Here is a 21,469-nt window from a genome sequence, read left to right as displayed (position 1 = left end):
ATGGAGGAGATAACCATGAATAAAAGAAAAGAAAAAGAAGGAAGGAAGGTAAGACAGGAGACAGGAAGGACGGAAGAAAAAATGAAAAAGGAAGATGGTGGATTCTATTTTATTTAGTGAATAAGAACTTCTATACATCGCTTGAAGGGAGTACATGGAGCGGATGAAGAAGCAACCTCTGGCCCCTGCTGGTGTGACCCAGCTGGCTGGGCATCGCCCTGCAAACCGAAAGGTCACCAGATCGATGCCCAGTCGGGGTGCATGCCTGGGTTGCAGGTGTGGTCCCAGGTCGGTGCATGTATGGAAGGCAACTAATCGATGTGTCTCTCTTGCATTGATGTTTCTCTCTCTTTTTCCCCTCCCTTCCCCTCTCTCTAAAATAAAAAATAGAGAAAAAAAATTAAGAAACAACCTCTGCTTTCAAGGAGCTTACAGCCTACTCATAGGCGGAGAAGAGTCCAACACAGAGCAAGAGATATAAAGCAGGACCAGCCAGTTGCCACATGCAGCTACAGGCAATGCTCAGAGGGGCAGAGAGAAACAACCAGTGAAGTCTGAACCTGCGGTCGTGAGGGAAGGCTCCCTAGAGCTGGTGGCTTTGCCAGGGCGCCAGCTGTTCATGTAGGAGGGAAGTGGGAAGAATGAGTGCTTCTTACAAGGAGTGCCCTCCCTTCCCCTCCTGCAGCCCCTAGAGGTCAGTTGTCTCCATAGGGTCACATCTGGTACCCTACGCATCCTCGGTCCCTACAAGGCGGTTTCCAAGTAGCAGCATGGACAGTGACCGTCCAGAGGTCCATTCCTACTAGTGCAGAGCAAAATGAGACAAAGACCAGTTGGGAGTTTTTCCATAAGCAAATTACACACAATTTCAAGGATTGTCTTTTATTCTGCCATTAGGTCTTTCCTAAATTTTGGATGGCAGAAATGCCCTGACTTTTTAAAGAAATAACATTGACAGAAGATACTGTAAGTGTATCTGGAGGTTGATTTTGCTTGTGTGAAGTTCAGAGTTGGCCAGCTGCATTGGTCCCTGGGATGTACTGATTCTAAGCCATTTCAGCATCGGAGAACTGCAGGTCTAGGATGTCGTGCAGGGCCCGCCCAGGCAAGCACATCCAGTGCAGGGTCTGCTTCATCCCTCCAGCCCCTCCCCCTCCAGGCCCCGGAGGCTTCTCCACTGAGCTTCCCTGTGAGAGGCCACCGTCCTCCCTAGGACACTGTTGCTTTGCCTTCCTCCGAGTTGAGGTGCAGAGTTCTGGGGGCTGTGATAGACCGACTCACTTAGGCAGTAATGAGAGACGCCAGATTAATACAGTCTCCCCAGGCGCCTTCATATTTTAGTGGAGTATTAAAACTCAAATCAAACCGATGCATTACAATGGTGGAATTTTAAGCCCTTCCACATGACAATGGGAAGGCACAGTATTTTTAAAATAAAGGACCTTCTTCTGAAATCAGACCACACCCTTCAAATTACTGACACAAGTGGCTACAGAGGCAAGGGCGATAGCATTCTGTCCCTGGATCAAATGTCACGCTGCACTGTGAACAGACATCCCCACCTTCTCTTCCTCTGGCCCTCTCTAATACGGAATTAATCAGTCATTACTGCCACCCTCTGCCCTGGGCCACAGAGCAACCTGCAGGTGGCTTTAGAGAACCAAAGCGTATTTTAAGTCAGTTTTCTGCATTCCCGCCGCTCTTCCACCCCGTGGAAGGGGATGGTCCTGCCACCTCTGGGTTCCTGGGGCCTGGGGTAGTGCCTGCGCACAGTAGGAGTGCAGTGGAAGATGAGCAGGTGAGGGACTGGATAGGCTATGTTAAAAATAGCCCAGTCCCCTACGGGGGCCCTCCACACTGACTACGGTTAGGCAGATCCAAACCCCGAAAGCTCACAAAGCTTGGAAGACTACAAGTCCGTGAATCCTGATTACAAACAAGCCGAGGGAACCATTCTGTTCCCTGAAGACCAGCAGAGTCCAGGTGCAGCAGAGGAGAGAAAGTCTGCGCAACCGCCCAGGGACACCAGTGGAAACCCCGCAGATACTGCGACGCCCTGTTCTCCCGAACCGGCCAACAGTTTTCCTGCCCCATACATTATAAAGTAGCGTTTCTATTTTGGCCCCACAGAAAAAATACAGGCATGCTCTCCGCTGAAGTCACCGCATGCTTTGTCGCCTCACACACTTGATAGAACAAATGGTTTTCTACACCACAGAGCAGCATTTGAGTACTTTGGGCCTGCAGAAATGGGACAGGGCAGTGGTGACATCTGTCAAACAAGAAAACCCTCAAATGGTTCCACGGGTGACTGCTAGGTGTGACAGGTGACTGCCAGGTGTGGCAGGAGCAGAAGCAACCCTTTCCCATAAGCCAGCGCTTCTGCAAATGGGGCCTCTGGACCGGCAGCACTGGCATTACCTGGGAGCTAGTCAGGAAGACAGCTTCTCAAGCCCCACCCAGGTCCACCCCCTGGGAAATTCTAGCCAGGGCCTCCAGCCACAGGTGTGTTCACAAGCTCCCTGGGAGATTCGGGTGCAGGCTGGAGTCTGAGAACCACTGATAGAAGGTGTCATCTTGCAGTGAGGGACTCTGGTCAAAGAGCCTGACCCAGGCCCTTGGGTGCCCTAAGAACACTAAGGGATGATTCAGAGGAGGAGCTCAGTGCCGCCAAGCCTGCAGTGAGAGGGTTGAGGGTGCACCCAGGCTCAGGGCATTCCAAAGCAGGTCAAACCCAGCCCTGGGCATCTCATGTTCACCACCGGCCTCTGCCAATGCCATTCGTGACTTCACCTACTGTGGTAGCACCTCCACAGCAAAAGGGCTGTGTCGTCTCAGACTCCCAGTCTGTTATTAGTTCCAACCCGCACAAACCCACCAGTGCCAAAGGGAAGCTTTTGCTAACTTTCGAAGACAGCTTAACTGTTTCCAGGCAGCAGCCACGGGCTCAAGCAGTCATCGGAGGCGCTAGGCAGAGCGGTGCCCTTCCCTGAACGCCAGGGCGGGTCTAGGGCTGGGGCTCCCGCTTTGGGCTGCGCGGCCTGTCGACAACCCCCTGGTCAGCGAGCGAGCAGCCAGTCCCAACCTCCGTCCCCAAAGCCAAGATGTGCCTGGATTTTATTTGAAAGCTGTTTGTGCACTTGAAGAGCCTCCACCCCCTCTCATTTGGGGCTTGAGGACAATTGCATTGGCCTAATTAATTCATTTTCTTTTCCGTCCAAAGTGGAGCCGGGGCACATGGATACAAATTAAATACCAATCCGCTTTGGGCGCCGATACTCTGGACAATTAAAACAAAGAGCGCGGCGGCTGGGGCGGCGGCAGCACCGCACAAAACCCTCGGGAAACATCCAGAACCTGCCGCGACCCACAGGGCAGGGTGCGGCGCAACCCGGGCTAATAATGTACCAGCAGGAAGGCTGCCCCACCCCTGCAGGTGGACAGGTGGAGGTTGGCAGGGGTCAAAATCCATCCTGAAGGGCTAGAGGCTGGGTCGGTGCGCGGCGCAACTCCAGGGGGCACACTCGCCCCGCGCCCAGCGGGAATGGCGCCCTTGCCAAAAAAAAAAAAAAAAAAAAAAATCCCACAACCGAACAAAACCCATTGCACCGGCGGGAACTGGGCTGCGCGCCCCGCCGAAGGAGTGGGTGGGACTGGGAAAATGCCGGACGGAGGAATAGAAGGAGATTGGGAGGGAGAAAGTGAAAAAGGATGGGAATCGGAAGAGAGGTGAGAGGGGGAGAGCGGAGAGGGAGAAGAGGGAAACGTAGGGAGGGGAGAGGCTCGCGAAAAGGCAGAGCGGGGAAGGGGGGCGGGGGAGGAGAGGGAAGAAAGGGAAAGGGGAGGCGGGCCCGGGGCAGGGCTACCCGGCGGGCTGGGGGGCCCCGGCGGGCGGGGGGGCGGCGGCCGCCGGAGGGCGGGACCCGGGTCCGTCCCCACCTGCTCGGGCTCCGGCGGTCGGGAGGGGTGGGAGCCTGGTGGCGGGAGGGAGCGGCCGGGGGGCGGGCTGGGCAGGGAGCAGAGGGGAGGAGAGGACGGGGACTGGGAGGTGGGGAGGAGCCGGCGCTCGGCTGGGGCTGCGGGGGCGGCGACGGCTCGAGCGGCCGTGGCGGCGGCGGGTCCGGCAGCGGCGGCGGCGGCAGGTGGCCCCGCGCGCGGCAGCCGGCCCGGCCGGGGGCGGGCGGGAAGGTGGCGCCTCGGGCGGGGGCCGGTCCCTGCACCAGGTGACCTGTTCCGGCCAGGATCCGGGCGGCCTCGCCATGAAGCGGCGCGGCGCGTGGCTCGGGCGGCCGCGGCAGCAGCAGCAGCAACAGCCCCTGCCGCCCGCGGTCGGTCCCCGGGCCGTAGCCATGACCCCCCCGAGCGGCGGCGTCCCCCAGGACCTCGGCAGCCGCCCTGCCTGCGCGCTGTTCCTGCTCTGCTACCTGGTGAGCTCCGGACCCTGCCCGGGTCCTCCCTTCCGCGCGGGGCTCCAGGGACGCGGGCGGAGGGGCCGGGGACCTGCACTGAGCGCGGAGTGGGTGCGGTGTTGCTAGTTTTCTCCTCTCCTGGCTGCTGTGCCCCGGGCGCTCCCGGCACCTGGGATGGGTACCGGAGGCGCAGAGAGCAGTGCGTGGACCGGACTTGCGGCGCTTTGCTCTCTCTCGAGTCTCTTCATCTCCCTCCCAGACTCGCTCCAGACCTGAGTCCGATCCCGCCCCCCCCCCCCGCCCGAGACCCGGCCTGTCCCCCACTCCGCCGGGGATCTTTGCCAAGCCGAGTTCCTAAACCGCCCCCCTGCGCACGGCTCTCCAGCCCCTTCCCCACCGGTCCTGGGCTTCCTTACAATCTTCTCGTAGACCCTTTTCTCCTCGCGCCTAACTTCTCTGTCTCTCCGCGAATGGCACCCGCCTCCACCCTCCTGTGAGTTTCCACCCTGTCGTCATGACCCCGACCCATTTCTGCCCAGGCACTTGGCGGTGAATCTCCCGTTTTCGGAGCTCTTCCACTCCCCCAGGGCCACTCCAGCCAAGTTGCCGGTGCCAGAAAGAATTCTAGTTCTTAACAAGCTTACCGCCGGAGTGGTGGCTCTAGCTGCGTCTTGCACGTTGTCATTTCTGAGAATACGTCTGGGTTAATGCATGTCAGTTACAGTTTTCACACTTCTTGGCTTCGGTTTTTAGTCATCAGCTAAATGGCAGCAACCTATTTGTCAAGACCAACTCATTTAAAATACCAGAGTCACTTAGATCCTCGGAGCAAGGTGGGAGAAGTATCTCTCCATTCCTTTGATGGCTTTTCTTCCTCATGCCTTGAGTTCTAAACAACAGTAAATTTACAGAAGGTGACACCCGTCCTGTCCAGCCTACCTTATGTTCCAGGATCCTGCAAAGCCCTTGGGTTATCTTGCCACATATTACTGCACATAAATGAAATGGAAAGTGCTGAATCATGAAACTGATGTAATAGGAAATTCACAGAATGTGAAAAAAAAATGGAGCAGTGTCATTGTCCAGAATTATTTTTCATTTATGTGGCATTGTCATTATTCGGAGTCTTTCTTCTCAGGAGCTCAAAACTGCTTGGGAGACACTGCAGGACTTAGCATTTGATTCCAGGGAAATTTGCCACCTGGCAAGTTTCTTTGAACATTCTTGACTTCTCGGGTGTTTCGTTGCTTTGAAGCAAGGGGGGGCGGGGAGTGTGCAAAGGCAAGTTGCACTTCTGCTTTTGCATCTACCTGTTGAGCAATCTGTGCTTTTCTTTGCATTAACAAATTATCCAGGACCAAATCCTGTGGTTGGATTTACTTCATGTTTTTCATAAGAAGTTGCCGGTTAACATGAATGAGGTTTTTTCACCTAAGAGATGTTATCATTTAACACGTATGCCACAGGGTTACCGCACACAGGCTCGTACATACAACTGCCGTCGGGGGTGGCAGGGCTCCAGTTTAAACAGAGGTGCCCCGTCCGCAAGGCCCTGGTTACTACCCACAGAGGCAGAAATGATGGAGTAGGGTGTTGGGTAAAACGTTAATGTACAGGTGGTCTGGAAATCTCCACACCTGGCAAAAAGAGACCACTTCTTGACAATTCCAAGAAGTCAGAGTAACCCGTGCAAAGCCTAGAGGCCTCCCGGTCGGTGGGAACAGAGACAGACAGTGGACCAGGTATTCGAGTCCTGTGTGGACCAAGGGGGTCTGAGCGGGCGTGACAGAGAGGGGGTAATGACGCCGCAGGGCACACGGGACTGAGGTAGGGAAGTGTGAGGTCGGGCTCCAGAAGGGGAGGTTCTAGAAAACACTGCCGTGTGGGGAATAACTAGAGCGTGGATGAACGTCTTGGCAGAGGGATGAAATGGGTTTTGGAGCCGACACAGGGAGGGAAATGTCAGTGCCTCCCGACTCTGCGTTTCCCTTCAGGGGGACTTCAGGTGTGCCGCTGCCAAAGAGAGGCTATCCGTAGCCAGGAAAGCCGTTTTCCAATTGAATGATACGCTTTTGCAAAGCCCAAGGAAGCAAAAGTGTGACTTGGAAGGTGGGCCTACCCCCAAACCCTCCCCAACCCCGACCCCACCAAGGTCTAGCCACTTGTTAGGGATTTTGCTCTAGAGGTATGTGCTACCTGAGATACTGACAACAGGTAAGGAAGGCTTCGTTGACCTTGGAGAGGTTTAGCCTGTGAATTGGGGGAATTGTAAACATCTGTCTGAAAAGTGTGAAACAGCCAAGAAGAAAATGATAATTGCATGCATTCTGCTCATCAAGGAATCCTTCCGGGAGGAAGTGTGATCAGTCTGTGGAGGGGGCGGGGTGGGCAGGCAAGTGGAGGGTAGGGGTTGAGCAGAATAGCTAGGATCTCAGGACTATGTAGACCCTAGAGGGAGAAAGCTATCCCATAATTTGTAAGGCTAAATCATAATAGTAATAATACTAGCACTAAGTTGTTTATATGCATTATCTAATATTAGTTTTAGCCATGCCCATCTGAGGCAGGAGCTATTATGATTCCCTGAGGCTCAGAGAGGATAAATAATTTGTCCTGGGCCGCACAGGTAGCCCACCATTGAAACCCAAATCCACCTATTCCAGGGCCCCGGTTCTCAGCCATGCTAGCCACTTGCCTTCTGGATTTTGCTTCTTGTAACCCATTCCCCTCATGCATAGATGCATGGGCCATTAGCAAAGCTTTTGCAATTAGCAGCTACTGTGCAACTGGCCAGGATGTGAGGTCATGTCTAAAGTAACCTAAAGTATACAAAGCAGGAAGCACAGGCCACAGAATAGAAGCAGGATGTTAAAGAGAGAGATTAAACCAGACATTATTTGCCATCCGTGATGGAGAGATAAGAGCGGGTCTTTATACAGTCCAGAAGCAGCTGGTTGGCAAAGTTGAGCACTTGAGTTTGTTTGAACGTGTGTCCAAGTGTAGAGCTGAGCGTGCCTGGGAGTCCGTTCCAAAGCTGATTTTCTGTGATTTGGGGACCAGTTCCCAATTTGTGTGGCCCCCGCCGATCTCCTAAAGCGTTCTGAGAGCAGCTTTCTGAACAGATGCCTGGGAGCCCCTGCCCTCGTGGGAAGCGTGCATCCTGGAGCCAGAGTCTGGGGCAATGGGCTCCTTCCCCATTGGCTGAGACAGCGTAACCTTCAGTCACAGCCTAAGAATGGAACTGTGACTGTAGCTAGGATACTGCCAAAGCATGAATAATTGTGATGAGGCCTGAAAGATAAGTCACAGAGTGGTGCCAAGCAGATATCTGAAAAGATGATCCTTGGTTCTAGCAGCTGCCGGAAGACTCTGAGGTCACCAAAGGTCAAGATGCAGAGAGTCTCCCCAGAGAGGGTGAGGGCCTCACAGGCAAAAGGCAATGGAGATCGATTCCCCTGAGCTCACTGGTGCTGAGCGGTGTGGTCCACACAGGGCTTGCTGTGCCCAACAGACCAACCCCTTTGCCATCCTCTTGCATCATTAACCCTAACCTTCCTCCAGACTTGGCCAGAACATCCTGAGGCTTCCCCAGCCCCATCTGTGACAATGGCACTTGTAGAAGGCAATTTCTGTCCCTTCTGAGCTCTGGTCTCAAAGATACAATTTTTTTTCTTAAATGAGAAAACAAATCTCACAACGTCTAGTGTTACTGATGGTCAGCTGTAGACGTTAGCCCTTGTTAGACAACCACGGACACAGGAATAAGAGGACATCAGATGTGCAGACGTCTGTGAGGATCATTGGCAGGTGCTGCAGCGACAGTCTGGTGTCGAACTCTCTGTGCTGGCCTTTAGTCATCTCTCTAGAAGCAGCCATGCGCGTCACACAGGACCTGGAAGAGCAAAACGGAGTGAAGGGGCCTCGGTTGTCCGGCGTGTGCGAGAGTCATCATGAACATTCCGAAATGCGGAGATCATCCTCGGACTTCACGTCCGCTACCAGGTTCCTCGTTCATCTGGACCAGGGCCCCTGAAATCTCCCAAGCGATGGCGTTTGCCTTTGGCTTTCTAGCCCTTCTAGTCTCGTTGGTAAAAGCGTAGGAGCCATGGATTGGCTGACCGGGGGACGTAGAGAACCGAGGTATTTCATGGAGAAGATGGGTAGACTCAAGTGGACCACAGCAAGCCTGCAGTGGATTCAGTGACCCTGGTCCTTGGCACATCCCGTTCCCCTGAGAAAGGAACTGAGGGGTAGGGGGGCTGTGCAGCGTGGGAGGAATGGCTGTGAAGATTCTGACTTGGCAGCTCCTGGCTCCCATCCTCACCCCAAAAAGAGCTGGGGAGGTGGCTCGGTGCGGTGTGTGTGTTTGTGGAAACCATCTTCCTTTCCCAGACACAGGCATAGTGACCCCCTGGAATTTCAGCCACCCCCACCACCTTTCAAGATGGGAGTGAGGAAAGTCTTGAGACTCCCTCACCTGTAGCCAGAAAGTGGTGAAGGTGTAGCAGCCAGTGGGGGAGTTTAGGGTGTCATTTGGGGTATTTCAAGGAGGCAAGAAGAACACCATGGCTGACTTTGGAGTTAGCGGATGTGGATTTGAATTTTGGGTTCTGCTGGTTGACTTTGGGCAAGTTACTCACCCTCTCTGAATCCATTCTGTTTCCTCAGCTGGAATTCTCTGTCCCTCCCAGGGCTGTTGTGAGGATGAGGTTTGAAGGGGGACATTCGATGAAGTTCTGTGTGACAGGACGAGGTTAAACCTGAGTGGGGACAACCACGCCCATCACACAGGAGCTACTCACAGAAACCAAACCAGTCCAAACCCTGGTTTATCCTCCTATGACTTGAGTTAGAAAGAAATAGCACATTAAACCACAATAAAGAGGGGAGAGAATCCCGTTCAGGAGGAGTATTGATCGTTATTGTGATGGCGTGTCCCTAGCCAGCTCTCGGGTCTGGGAAGGCATACTTAGTGACTCGGAAATGCTTCCCAAGGCGTATCTGGATTTTTGAAAGTCCATATTGACATCATTGCCCATTCTGCTTAATGGCATGCTTTGTTGACATAAACAAAATTTTTGCTTATTTCTAGTCAGCAGAAATGGGAAAAGCAGGCCTTTTAAGCCAATCCAATTACTCTTTTGACCTATGGGAAGTTTGATCCAGCCACCTTGGAGGGAAAGACCTCGTGAGCCAACGGTTTTGGAGGTGACGGGTGGGGCGGAAGGGGCAGGAGTGAGAAGAACAGTCAGCCAGTTGTGGTTTGTGTATCAGACATACCCACGTACAAGTGAAAGTGTGAATGAACTTCCCCCAGTAAGATGTGAATGATTTAAGATTGTCTAATCTCTGTCCCTTCCTTAGATCACAGAGGATCATGTAGAGAAAAGAGCCAAGTTTTCCTCAACTCTTTAGAATAAGGGAGGGTACAGAGTTTCTTCTTACTGATTTTGTTTAAAGGAATCAGATGCAGCCACCCTGAAAGGAGTTTAGGCAGTCTTGACAGCTTTTTTCCCTTCCATCCACCAAATACCTAAATTCATCTGTTTCTCTATTCCCAGGCCGAACAGAGTGCATTGAGATCTTCAGTTTGAGGTCTTTTATCATGAGCACACATTAGCTGACCCATTTTTTTCTATCATGAAAAATTTCATTAAGTGCACAATCACACAAAGACAAAGGCATCTGTGTTTTGTGACTGTGTGTGACGCTGTCAGACTTGACTTTGATGAGGGCTTGCTTCTGGGCAGAACAGATGTGCGAGGGCCCGGGCGTCTCTCGGAGCTCAGCCCCACTGTGTGCAGAGCAGAGTGGAGCAGGCGCTTCCGAGGGGAACGTCTAGGCTTCTGCCTACATGGCACGGTTTGAGGGTCAGAGAAATGTCCCCCTCCAATGCCTTGCTCACAGCAGCAGTGCATTTGGCCTTGGCATCTAAGGCACTGTCTCCACTGGGCTGGCGTAGAAATGCCTAGAAGTGGCATCACTGCAGCACTTTGTCATTATCCCGTTAACACAGATGAACTTGCCAGAGGAACAGCAGTCCAAGGCGGGTGGAGGGAGAAGGCATTTTAAAGATTTGCTTTGTGCTTTTGCTGTGGAGAAATGAAAAAGTTCTTGCATGCAGGGTGGTTGTCTGAAGGTCTGGAGGGACTGGACAGCTGGGAGAAGCCCACCCCCTGTGGGCGTGGTGGGTGCCAGAGTGCCACCTTCCCTGACCCCACTCACAGTCCCCCACCTCAGCTCCGGCCGCCAGGGGCCCAGCTAGATGCCCTCAGGAAAGGGCTTTTCCGAAGGAGGTCGATGAGGCTGGGTGGGAAATAGAGAATGGGTGAGGCCCCCCACCCCCCACAAAAGAACTTGTGAATGTCAGGAAAGAGTGTTGGGGGGACTTATGGTTGGATCAAATCCTTCGGTTTATATGCAGGACCACCAGGGTACCTGGTGGAAATGGCCATGCCCGGTACTGCATTTCAGCAAGAAACTCCAGCACCTGTGTGCCAAGCCGGAGACAGCAGTGACTACGCCATGGATTCTGACCTCATAATTTCCAAACAAAGGCGTGTTTGGGTAATTTTTAGCCTGTGTTAGTGCAACCTGGCATGTGAAAATACCTATGGAGGTTGGACCCGTGTCATGCCTGTAGCTGGAACTCAAGTTAATTGCCTTGTTTTCCTGGCAGGAAACAGCTCACAACCACACACATGACTTGATCCAGGAAATCAGCTTCAGCTTAATCAATATTTAGAGTGTGATGTGTTGATAATCGATGTTGGTTTTGTACATAACAGAGGGAGCCACAACTCACAGGGCAGCAGCTGCCCACTGGCTCGGTGCCAACCACGAGGTGCCAACTTCCTGCACTGCATAGGGGCCCCCAAAGGACCGCAGGTCGCAGCGCCTTCTCGAGGGGTTCCGACCAGCCTCCTTGGGGCCAGCACACCCCGTCATACTCAGACCACGCTGCCCAGCCCCTGAGGTTGCTTTTCTCTCCCACCCCAGCTGCCACTCATGTTTCTCCCACTTCTCAACTAATCTTTCTCAGTCCAGGCAATTAGATCTCATGGAGATCTAGTTTCTCATCCGGCTTAGATCTTTTTGGAAAGAAACAATAGCAAGATGTCACCACTACCACCAGGGAACCTTAGCAAAATAACAAATCAAGCCCCATCAACTGCACATGTTTGAAATTATACCTAATTGGGTCATTCATCTCATTTCTCCTATATAGATCATTCCTTTATAATGCATGCCTTCTGTCACTTTGTGTTCTTCAAAACTCTCTCTGGAACGAAAGTTTCAAAAGCTAGAGCAGGGGTGGGCCGACTGTGGCCCACGGGCCAGTCCAACCGGCCAGCTGCCTGGTTTTGTAAGTAAACAAAGTTGTACTGGATGACAGCCAGGCTTGGTCACTCACCTGCCGTCGGTGGCTCCTCTCAATGCCACAGCAGAGGTGAGTAGTTGCAGTGGACACCAAGTGGCCCAAAAACCTAAAACATTTACCGTGCGGTCCCTTTTTACAGGAAAACGGCTGACCTCAAGTCCGGAATAGTGCCATCCCGTAGGAATATGACGGGAGCCACACATGCAAGCCACATATGTAATTTCAAAAGGTGGAATTAATGTTAGTAATATATGTTACTTAACTCACTGTGTCCTGATACCATTTCAGCATGTAGTCGGTATAAAAATTATTAAGGAGATGCTCTGCATCCTTTTTCACGTAGTTTGTGAAGTCCAGTGTGTATTTTACACCGACGACCCACCTCCGTTTGCACCAGCCATATTCCGAGTGCTTCACGTGGCTCCTGGCCACTGTCTTGGATTGCATGTGTCCAGAGCACGTAAACCTTGGGTTTACTTTGACTGCACTTTGAAGCAGGTGAAAATAAAATAATCTTCATGTAAGTCCATGGAGGTTCCTTTCAAACCATTTCAAGGGAGGGCCCTGGAGGGGCAGGCAGTCAGGTGTCCTGCACCTTCTTTGTTCCCGCCTGTCACCTCTGACCTCTGCACCGAGGAGCCGAGTTCTGGAAAGTCGTGGGCCGTCCAGCAGAACTGAGACCATGCTCAGCGCACAGCACTCACTAACGTGGAAAAGCGAGCTGGTGCATTTTTAGCAATAAGATGTAAAATATTGAACACGATTATTATGAACTGCACTTTGCAGTGAAATCCGGCGAAATCAAATAGCCTTTCCCCCCTGACATCCCGGTTTTCACGGGCGTTCCTGGCATCAGCAATAAAAACATGATTAAAAAAAAATCAAAGTGGAGAACGGGGCCCCAGTGAGTTTTTAAAGTATCCTGGACATGGAAGGAATGAGGAAGCGGTTTTGAGTCGTTCTTGGAAAAAGAACACAATGTGATACGTGATCTGCCACAGCGCGCCCCGGACTCTGCTCCCTGTCGTCTCACTCACTAAGCAAATGTTTCCTTCCTGTGAAACCCAGTACGGGAGGCGTCCCAGTAAGGGATTTAGAGTAAGGTGTGCCAGCCGCCCCTCCGCCGCTGCCCTGGTCCAGCCTCCACCAGCACCAGCTTCGCTGGCTTCCGCGGGACCCTGCTGTGGGCACAACCAGCTGGATTCCCGTTTCGAGGAGGAGGCCACACCTCGGCACCTCTGCTGAGCGCATAACCCGCCGCTCCTGGACGGACGCTGGGTGTAGCTCTCTTCACAGGAAAGCGGAATTCAGCCTGCAGTTCTCAGGCAGCCGTGAAATGGCAAGCCTTCCGGCTGGCTGCTGTGTGCTGTCGGGTGGGGAGCGTGGGAGCGGGGGGCCGAGGAGAGGAGCCGGGCTTCGGAGCTGGCTTCTGCTGCCGAGGTGGCTGGGGTGTGTTCGGCGCGGCCACCCTCTGGGTTGCTGTTTTGTAGCCTGAACCGTGGTGGGCTGACTCGTCACTCAGGGCTCGTCCGCTCTAACACTGTCTACATCTAAATAGAAGATTATTTTATATTCATTCCCCCCCACCCTTGTAATTTGGAGGTACAAATGAGGACATAAAACAATTCAACCTCTCCCCGAGGGGGTGAACGATCTGGACTTTACATATTCTTCCCCCGGGGTTTCCTACCACTAATCACTGGTCTCCTCCCTCTGCAATGTAGAGAAACTGTACTTTCCCTTTTTATTTTTTAGGACTCGGGCTTTCCTTCCCACCCCGTTTTTGGGGCATAGTTATGTCGTACAAAATTCAAAAGATGAGTAGGGATGGCTGGGGCGGGTCTCTCTATTACCGTGTCTCCTGGTCACCTTACCTTCTCCATGTGGCCGTCCAGTGCTCTGTGCACTCAGGAAAGTATGTATATATATCTTCTTTTTTTAAAACCCAAGTGGTACTTCTGAACTCTGAAGTTTGGGGGGCGAGTAAAAACTTTGATGATCATCCCATCATGCCTTGTGTCCATGGCGGTATTGGATTCCATGAGCAGACGCACTGTGATTTATGTGCCCGGCCCCGTCTCGATGGGCATTTCAGTCTTCCACCTTTTGCTGTCACAACCAGTGCTGCAGCGAAAAGCTGTATGCGCCTGCCTTTGCACAAATTTGAGTCTATTTGTAGGATAAAGCCGTAGAAGAGGAATCACTGGGCCAGAGGTTTGTTGGCATTGCCTGGTCTCAGTCCACGGAGACCACTCCCGCTGGCAGGGCATAAGGGGCCGTGGGTCCCTACCTCTGGCCAGGACCACGTGTCTGTTGGGCTCTTTCATGTCCGTGACTCTACTGGGTTCAAGATGGCGTCTCAGGACAGTCCCAGTGGGCATTTCTCTTACTATGAGTGAGAACTTATCAATGAACTCTGTCGTTCGCTCCTTTTTCCTGACCCTCAGCTTTATTTCTCATTGGCTGTGTCAGTGCTTTGAAATAGGAACACTGTCCCCTTTTACAGAGACTTGCATTGATTCTTTGCTGTCAGTCGAGTAAATGTCAGCCTTGTTTGGGCGGGCATTCAGTGTCCTCCAGAACCAGGACCTGCCTTATCTCAACCTCAAATTCTCACGTCCTTTCGTGTATTCTACGTCCTTTCTAGTCTCCGGCCAGACCCAGCTGCTTGCTTGCCCCCCGTGCGTCTGCATTTCCCTGCCTTCTTGCCCCTCCTCAGGCTGTTCACACCACGTGCAGCGTCTCTGCTTTGCTTCTCCACTTAAAGAACTCCTCTTCCTCCCTCAAAGCCCAAGTGAAATACCATTCCTTCCACAGCGCCTGTCCTGGGCGCCCCAGTCAGAGTTCCTTGAGCCTGGGGCTGTGCTCCCGTAGGGCTGATTTAGAGTTAAAGGTTCTGGTATTTGTGGACCTGTCTTCCTGCCCTCGCCACCTTGGCGTCTCCCGCCGCCCTAAACCAGAAGTGAGGGAAGGATTCTCTATGTCTTCCTTCTTTGGAGAAGGCGACCGTGACCTTTTGAAAAAAAAAATTTTGTTGGGTAAAAATATTCATAGAGTAACATTTTACCATTTAACCATGTTCAGTGCACAGCTTGCTGACATTCAAGTACATTCACAGTGCCGTGTGACCATCACCCCCACCTCCAGGCTCTCTCCTCTCCCCAAACTGAAACTCTGTGCCTGGTGACAGTAGCTCCTCTTTCCCCTCTGCCCCCAGCTCCTGGCAGCCACCGCTCGCTCTGCTTTCTGGGTCTGGGACTGTGACTCCTCCCAGGACCTCGCATAAGTGGTATCGTGCGGGATTTATTCTTTTGTGACTAACTTATTGCCGTTAGGAGAGTGTCTCCAAAGTTCATCCAGTCGCAGCATGTGTCAGAACTTCCTTTTTAAGGCTCACTGATGTTCCGTCACATGCACAGACCCATCTGTGCATTCATTTCTCTGCGGATGGGCCTTGGGTGGGTCCTCCCTTTCCGCTATCGTGAATGGTGCTGCTCTGCACACGGGTGTATGTCTACGAACACGTCTCTTGGAGTCCCTGCTTTCGTCTCTTTTGGGGAGAGCACACCCAGAAGTGGAATTGCTGATCATATGGTAATTCTTGTTTAATTTTTTTGTGGAACCACTGTACCGTTTTCCACAGCGGTTGCCCATTTTTCATTCCCGCCAGCAGTGCACAGGGCTCCTTTCTCTCCGTCCTTTGCAACACTTGTTATTTTGCTTGTTTGTTGCTACAATAGCCATACTAATGGGTGTGCAGTGGTCCCAAGTAACCTTTTTGCGGCTGTGCTTTGATGTCTGAATCACAAAGTCAGATTTAGGGGCTCTCTTAGCACCCACACATCATGCGCCGAACAGTGCCTTGACTTCACGACCACACTTTACAGGTTTGTTTTTTTTTCTGGAACCCATGTCCACAGAGATGGCTTGGTCATTTAGAGAACTAGATACATAAACGAGCAAGTGAAATCTTTCTTGGCACAGGCTGCGCCATCCACGACGACAGAATCAGACAACACAGCCTGTGGTCCCAGCCTGCCTGTGCCCGATCTGGAGCCACAGAAGCCTCCTGCTGGTCCATCCATCACACACGCTTGTTTTGGCTCAGAACCTAGCGGAGCAAACGAGGCCCGGTTGGCATCCCTGTCGTGTTCCCCCTCGGGTGCACTTTGAACTCTTCCCCCACCCTCTGATTTGGCCGCTTCTCTCCGGCATTTGAAGTCAGGACAATAGTTTGGAAATGTCTGAAGCTGGATTGTTCTCTCTTTCACTGGAAGGCAGATTCACTGTGACTGGTTGTGTTATGAACTAGCTCCTCCATTTGGAAACCAGCTCTGGAGCGACTGCCACATTGCTTCGAAGTCACGTTCTGATCAGCAGATGCTACTGGGTCTGGGGAGAGAGTTAATGTAGCCTAATTTTCATTTGTGTGTGTGTGTGTGTGTGTGTGTGTGTGTGTGTGTGTTGGTTTTTCTCCAATTGTTCAGTAGTGGTTTCCACATCCTTTATCTTCCACACTTGCCGCTTTATGGAGGTGGATTTTTCTTATCCCAGGAAAATCATGATTCACGTATCTGTTAATATGATAATTTTTTAAAAGATTTTATTTTTAGAGAGGGGAAGGGAGAAAGAGAGGGAGGGAAGCAGTGATGTGCGAGAGATACATCCATCAGTTGCCTCTCACACGCCCTCACCTGGGGACCCGGCCTGCAACCCAGGCATGGCTGGGAATCACACTGGTGAACTTTTGGTTTCCAGGCTGGCACTCAATCCACTGAGCCACACCAGCCAGGGCCATATGATACTTTTTTTTATCCTTACTTGAGGACATGCTTATTGATTTTTAGAGAGAGGGACAGGGAGGATGAGGGGGAGAGAAACATCTGCGTGAGAGAGAAACATTGATCGGCTGCCTCTTGTGCACACCCTGACCAGGGACTGTGCCCCACCGGGAATCGAACCCGCAACCTTTTGGCTTACAGGACGATGCTCCAACCACCAGAGCCACACTGGCCAGGGCGATATGATACTATCAAAACTTCCTATATATGTTTTCTCCTTTTCAGAATTTCGTGCCGTCTTGGGGCCGGCAGACCTCCCAGACGACGGCGGTGGCGCCCAGAGCGGAGCAGGGCGTGGCCTACAGAGACTTCGTCTCCTTCACTGTGGCCGAAGGGAACGTGCGCAACATCTCCGAGGTCTCCGTGGAGTACCTGTGCTCCCAGCCTTGTGTCGTCCACCTGGAAGCCGTCGTCTCCTCGGAGTTCAGAAGCAGCATCCCCGTGTACAAGAAAAGGTGGAAGAACGAGAAACATCTTCACACCAGCAGGACGCACCTAGTGCAGGTGAAGTTCCCAAGCATCATGGTGTACAGAGACGACTATTTCATCAGACACTCCATATCCGTGTCGGTGGTGATTCTCCGCGCCTGGATCACTCACACGTACCGGGCCGGAGACGTGCACGTGAAGTGGGACGAGAACTTGCTACACGCCGTCGCAAAGAATTACACTCTGCTGAAGACAGTCCCGCCCTTTGAGCGCCCGTTCAAAGACCACCAAGTGTGCCTCGAGTGGAACATGGATTACATTTGGAACCTGCGGGCAAACAAGATCCCCCAGTGTCCTCTTGAAACTGGTAGGTCACGTGCCTGGTCAGGGACCTAATTCTCATTTCTCCAGAGAGCCTGTACCATCAGAGAGGGGCAGGAGAACGATCTTACATTAGCGGTGGGGGAGACAAGGAAAACGGAGCCTGTAATTTAGGACTTTGGGGGTGAGAAGGGAAAAGTACAAAGGTGAGGAGAGGGGAAGGAGTCAGATGGGACAGGACTGGAGGGAGGGACAGCGGAGCCACGGGAAGGGGACCTGCCTTGAGACATTCGAGCTGCTTTGAGTTGCAAAGGCACGTGGCGGCCACTGAAACATACTGTGGGAAAGTCTCCCTCCCATCGCCCCTCAGACATCCCTGCAATGTCCGTGTTTGTTAGGGCAACATTGCTTCTCGGGCGAGCAGACCCGCCTTCCACTGCCGCTCCTGGACCTTCTCTCTGCCCTTGGAAATGTGGCACTCTCAGAGCCGCAGCTTCCTGCTCTGTGAAATGGGCACACCAAACAGCAGTGCCCTCAGAGCGGTGCTGTCAGAACGGAATGACATGTAGTTTGCTCAGCACATAGTCAGCACTCAGTGAAAAAGTAGCGCTGATGATAGATGATCGAGTCCCACCCCTGCACTTTATCCTCAGTGCCACGTGGTCACAGCCACTGAGGGGTCCATACGGGAGGCTCCTGGCTCCTTTGTCTGTCTCCCTTAAGCAGTGGGGTTGGAGCTCTCTGGCTATACGTACCTAGAAGTAGGGGTCTGAAGATCTCTGCATTGGTGCCAGGGGCACCTTGCCCTATGGCTGCTGAGCACCCGCCGGCTCTTCTCCCTGCCCTGCAGTGGGGAGCCATCCCGGACAAGCTCCCTGCAACCAGCCGGCTCTGGTAGCATTTCCCAAGATGTGGCCCTGGGACACACTGCAACAGAATCAGCCAGGACTCTTGTTGCAAGTGCAAATTCTCAGGCCCCATCCATTGACTACTCAGTCGAGATCTATGGGAGCAGGGCCCTGGAATCAGCATTCCCACAACTGATGTACCCAAAAGCTTGAGAACCTCTGTACCAGGGGCGGGGCTGGTGGCACATTGCTCTAGAGTGACTGTGGTCAGACCGCCAGGCAGGCTTGGTGGGTGGAGGACATCCATGGGCCTGGGACAGCAGGCCCTGCCACGGGAGGGGCCTGACACCTCCTCATCTTCGAGGGGACTGGCTTGGGGCAAGGCACCTTCAGGACAGGGGGAGAACACTGCCAGTGAGTACTTCCTGAATCACCCTGCAACAGCCCTGCACACCATGAGAAAACTTCAAGCCTGTGCCACTGCAAACTACAGCCAGTCAGAAGCCACTTACGGCAGAATCAACACATCTGGCATTAGAAACACTATTCTGAAATAATCACAGATTCACAGGAAGTTGCAAGAATGGTAGCGAGCCCCGCGTATCTTTCCCCCAGAGTCCCCTCCTGGCGGCTTGTCTTCCGTAACTGGAGCAGGGCACCAACACCAGGAAGCTGGTGTGGAGCTGGCACTGTGAGCTCGACTGCAGGCTCCCGCCCGCGGCCACCGCCTCTTACAGGCAGACTTCCCTGCGTGTGTCGCGTTCCGTGCCGTTTTGTTTTAAAACAAAATGCGATCCCACGTTTTGTTTTAATAGCCGTGTTCGGTGTCTGGCTTATCCCGTGTTTGAGTGGCGCTTTAAGTAGAGAGACATCCAGAAGCAGAAGGCAAATTCCCTGCCTGCGTGTGCGCGTTGGGTGGGGGGTGGGCAATTAAGCGTCTGAAGTCGCCGAGCCGCACGCATTGTGGTGATCGCTGTGCCTCCCTCCGCCAGGCAGAAGCCGCGCTGGCTGGCGTCCGTCTGGAAGGCCTTCCACACGTCTGGGGGCCTAATTTGCTCGGGAGAAGGAAGCGCAGGGCACACACAGCCTCAGTTTTGCTTTGCCTCCGATGTCGTCAGGGCTTAATGACTCTATTTCGTGTTTGGCCAAATCACACTCCTCATTAGAGAATGGCTGAACGGCAGGCTAGAAGTTTTCAAATGAAGTCATTTACGAACTGCCCGAGTTCTTGGGGCACCTGAACATACCCTTGACATGTCTTCTTTCTTTTCTTGTCCCTCCCCATAGTCACGGGGCTCGGGCTTTTCTCCCCACATTCAGGCCATTACTTTTGGGGTGGGAACCAATCGAAGCATAACACAGAGGAAAACGTTTTCTAAGAGTCAAAGCCGCTGAAGGCAGGGGGGGAACTCTGTGTCCCCTCAGCACCAGCTCTGCGGGCACGGCTGTGATTTGTTCCCTCTCCTTAAAAGACAAATCAAAAGAGCATCTGCAGCCGCTCTGTGAAAAGTGCCCGTGACCTTCGTTCTTGTCGTCAGCTGTGTGGTGGACAGAGGCCAGGCCTCTGGCTTGTTCTTAGCAGGGACTCTTGATGAAGAAGAGTCGAATCCGAACAACAAGATGGCTTTAGGGAGCTATGGGGGCACCTTTCATGTGCGCTCCCAGTCTGCAGCCGGCACTGGCGGCGGGTGTGGGGGAACGTTTTCTGTGTCAAGTGCCTGGTGTCCTACGAGGGCTCTGCAACTGAACTGAAGAGCCGCCTGACTTGCTTTCATTTTCCTTTTCCTTTATGAAGAGAGCAAGCCAAAGTCCCCGGGCACAGAGGTCGTGTGAGTATGGCCCAAGTGACCCTGTGCCAAAGGCTGAGGCTCGGCTCCCGAGGGGACGGCTGTGCGCCCGTGCACACACCCCTGCGGTGAGTCTCCTTTGCACGCACCTGTCCCGGGCCAGGCCGGGGGTCTGGTTTTCAGTGGAAGTGCAGCAGACTTTTTGCCCGGTGCTGCTGCGTATACCTACCCCGGGTCAGAAGTGGCAGCCTCTCAGGACATGTGTGTGCCCTGGCTCAGCCTCCTGCTCTCTGGTGGTGCTCCTGTTTCTGCCACATTCCAGGCACCTGGTCCTGCTGCATTCCAGGCATGTGGGCCGTAGGTGGCCAGGCACACCACGCCTGGGACTCCACTCACTGCTGTGCGTTTCCTTGGGGGAGGGGACCAGGCCTTAGCTGTGGTCCCTCGCCTGTCACACGGATGCCTGCTGCATGGGTGAACCCACTGAGAGAACAAAATCACCCACCCAGGCTGGTAACTGGAGTCTGGACAGACTAGACTGCTCTTCCCGGCAGGTCCTATCGCAATAGGTCAGCTAGTCCTCTTGCCTCCATCTTCCGCATGTTCAGTCACCTCTCCCTGAGTGTGCTGCTGCCATCTGGTCTAAGCCACTGTGGTCTCTGTCTGCAGGTGGCCTCCCAGCTTTGCCTCCCCCCGCCCACCACTCCACAGCAGTCATAGTAAGCAGGTGACATCACCTCCTGCGGGCAGTTACTCCCCTAGCAGTTACAAAAGGTCAACCCCTGTCCCTTCCTGTGGCCTGTGGAATCTGTCCCTGTCCCCTGCCCAGCTCCATCTCCTGCCGTGCTCCCCTGGCCCACCTGATCTAGCCACACGAAACTGTTTGCATTTCCTTGAATGTCCCAAGTTCATTCTCACTTTGGGACGTTTGTGTTCCTGCTCCCTCCTCCTGAGATTCTCCTCCCTGGCTCACCTCTCTTACCTCCTTCTTTCTCCTGCGCCGATGCCACCTCATCGGCACGACTGCCCCGACCGCCTTATCCCAGACAGCAGCCCCACCCCGGCCACCCCACCTGACCATTATCACCTTTATTTTCCTTCATAGTCTTAGTGCCACTGAACATTGTCCTGAACTGGATTTAATTTTTTTTTTCTGGTTGAGTGTCTCCATCCTCGAAACACAAGCGCTATAAGGCCAGGGTCCTGGTTTGTGCTGCTGTGGTGCCTGGCACAGCACCTGCATGCGTCAGGGTGCAGTGACAGCTTGTCAGTTGAGGGAGGAGACAGGAATGAATGCCCTTAGTCCAAGGGGCAAGGGCCTTTTTCTGTCTCATGCTTACGTGTGACCATCGCACTGTGACAGCATCGTTAGGGAGCATGTGGGGGTAGGCGGTGGCTGTGTGCCTTCCTTGGGGTTCACTCTCACGTGCGTGCACACACGCATACACTGCAG

The 21,469-nt window shown here is 53.2% G+C and overlaps 1 protein-coding gene across 1 annotated transcript in view; it reads left to right on the top strand.

Moving 5' to 3' along the window:
- Positions 1–4,086: 4,086 nt before the first annotated feature.
- The window catches only part of SEL1L3 (SEL1L family member 3), a 96,036-nt gene continuing 78,653 nt past the window's right edge, over positions 4,087–21,469 (top strand). Inside the window, exons 1-2 of the mRNA XM_045834544.1 lie at positions 4,087–4,427; positions 16,857–17,427. Coding sequence (XP_045690500.1) covers positions 4,260–4,427; positions 16,857–17,427 — 739 coding nt within the window. The 5' untranslated portion in view covers positions 4,087–4,259. The remainder of the gene's footprint in view (positions 4,428–16,856; positions 17,428–21,469) is intronic.

This window comes from Phyllostomus hastatus, unplaced genomic scaffold (assembly GCF_019186645.2).
Source record: "Phyllostomus hastatus isolate PE091 unplaced genomic scaffold, TTU_PhHast_1.1 phas_contig_196, whole genome shotgun sequence".
Lineage (NCBI taxonomy): Eukaryota > Metazoa > Chordata > Mammalia > Chiroptera > Phyllostomidae > Phyllostomus > Phyllostomus hastatus.
The sequence above is the reverse complement of the archived record's forward strand: the minus strand, read 5'-3'. Positions and strand labels throughout refer to the sequence as shown.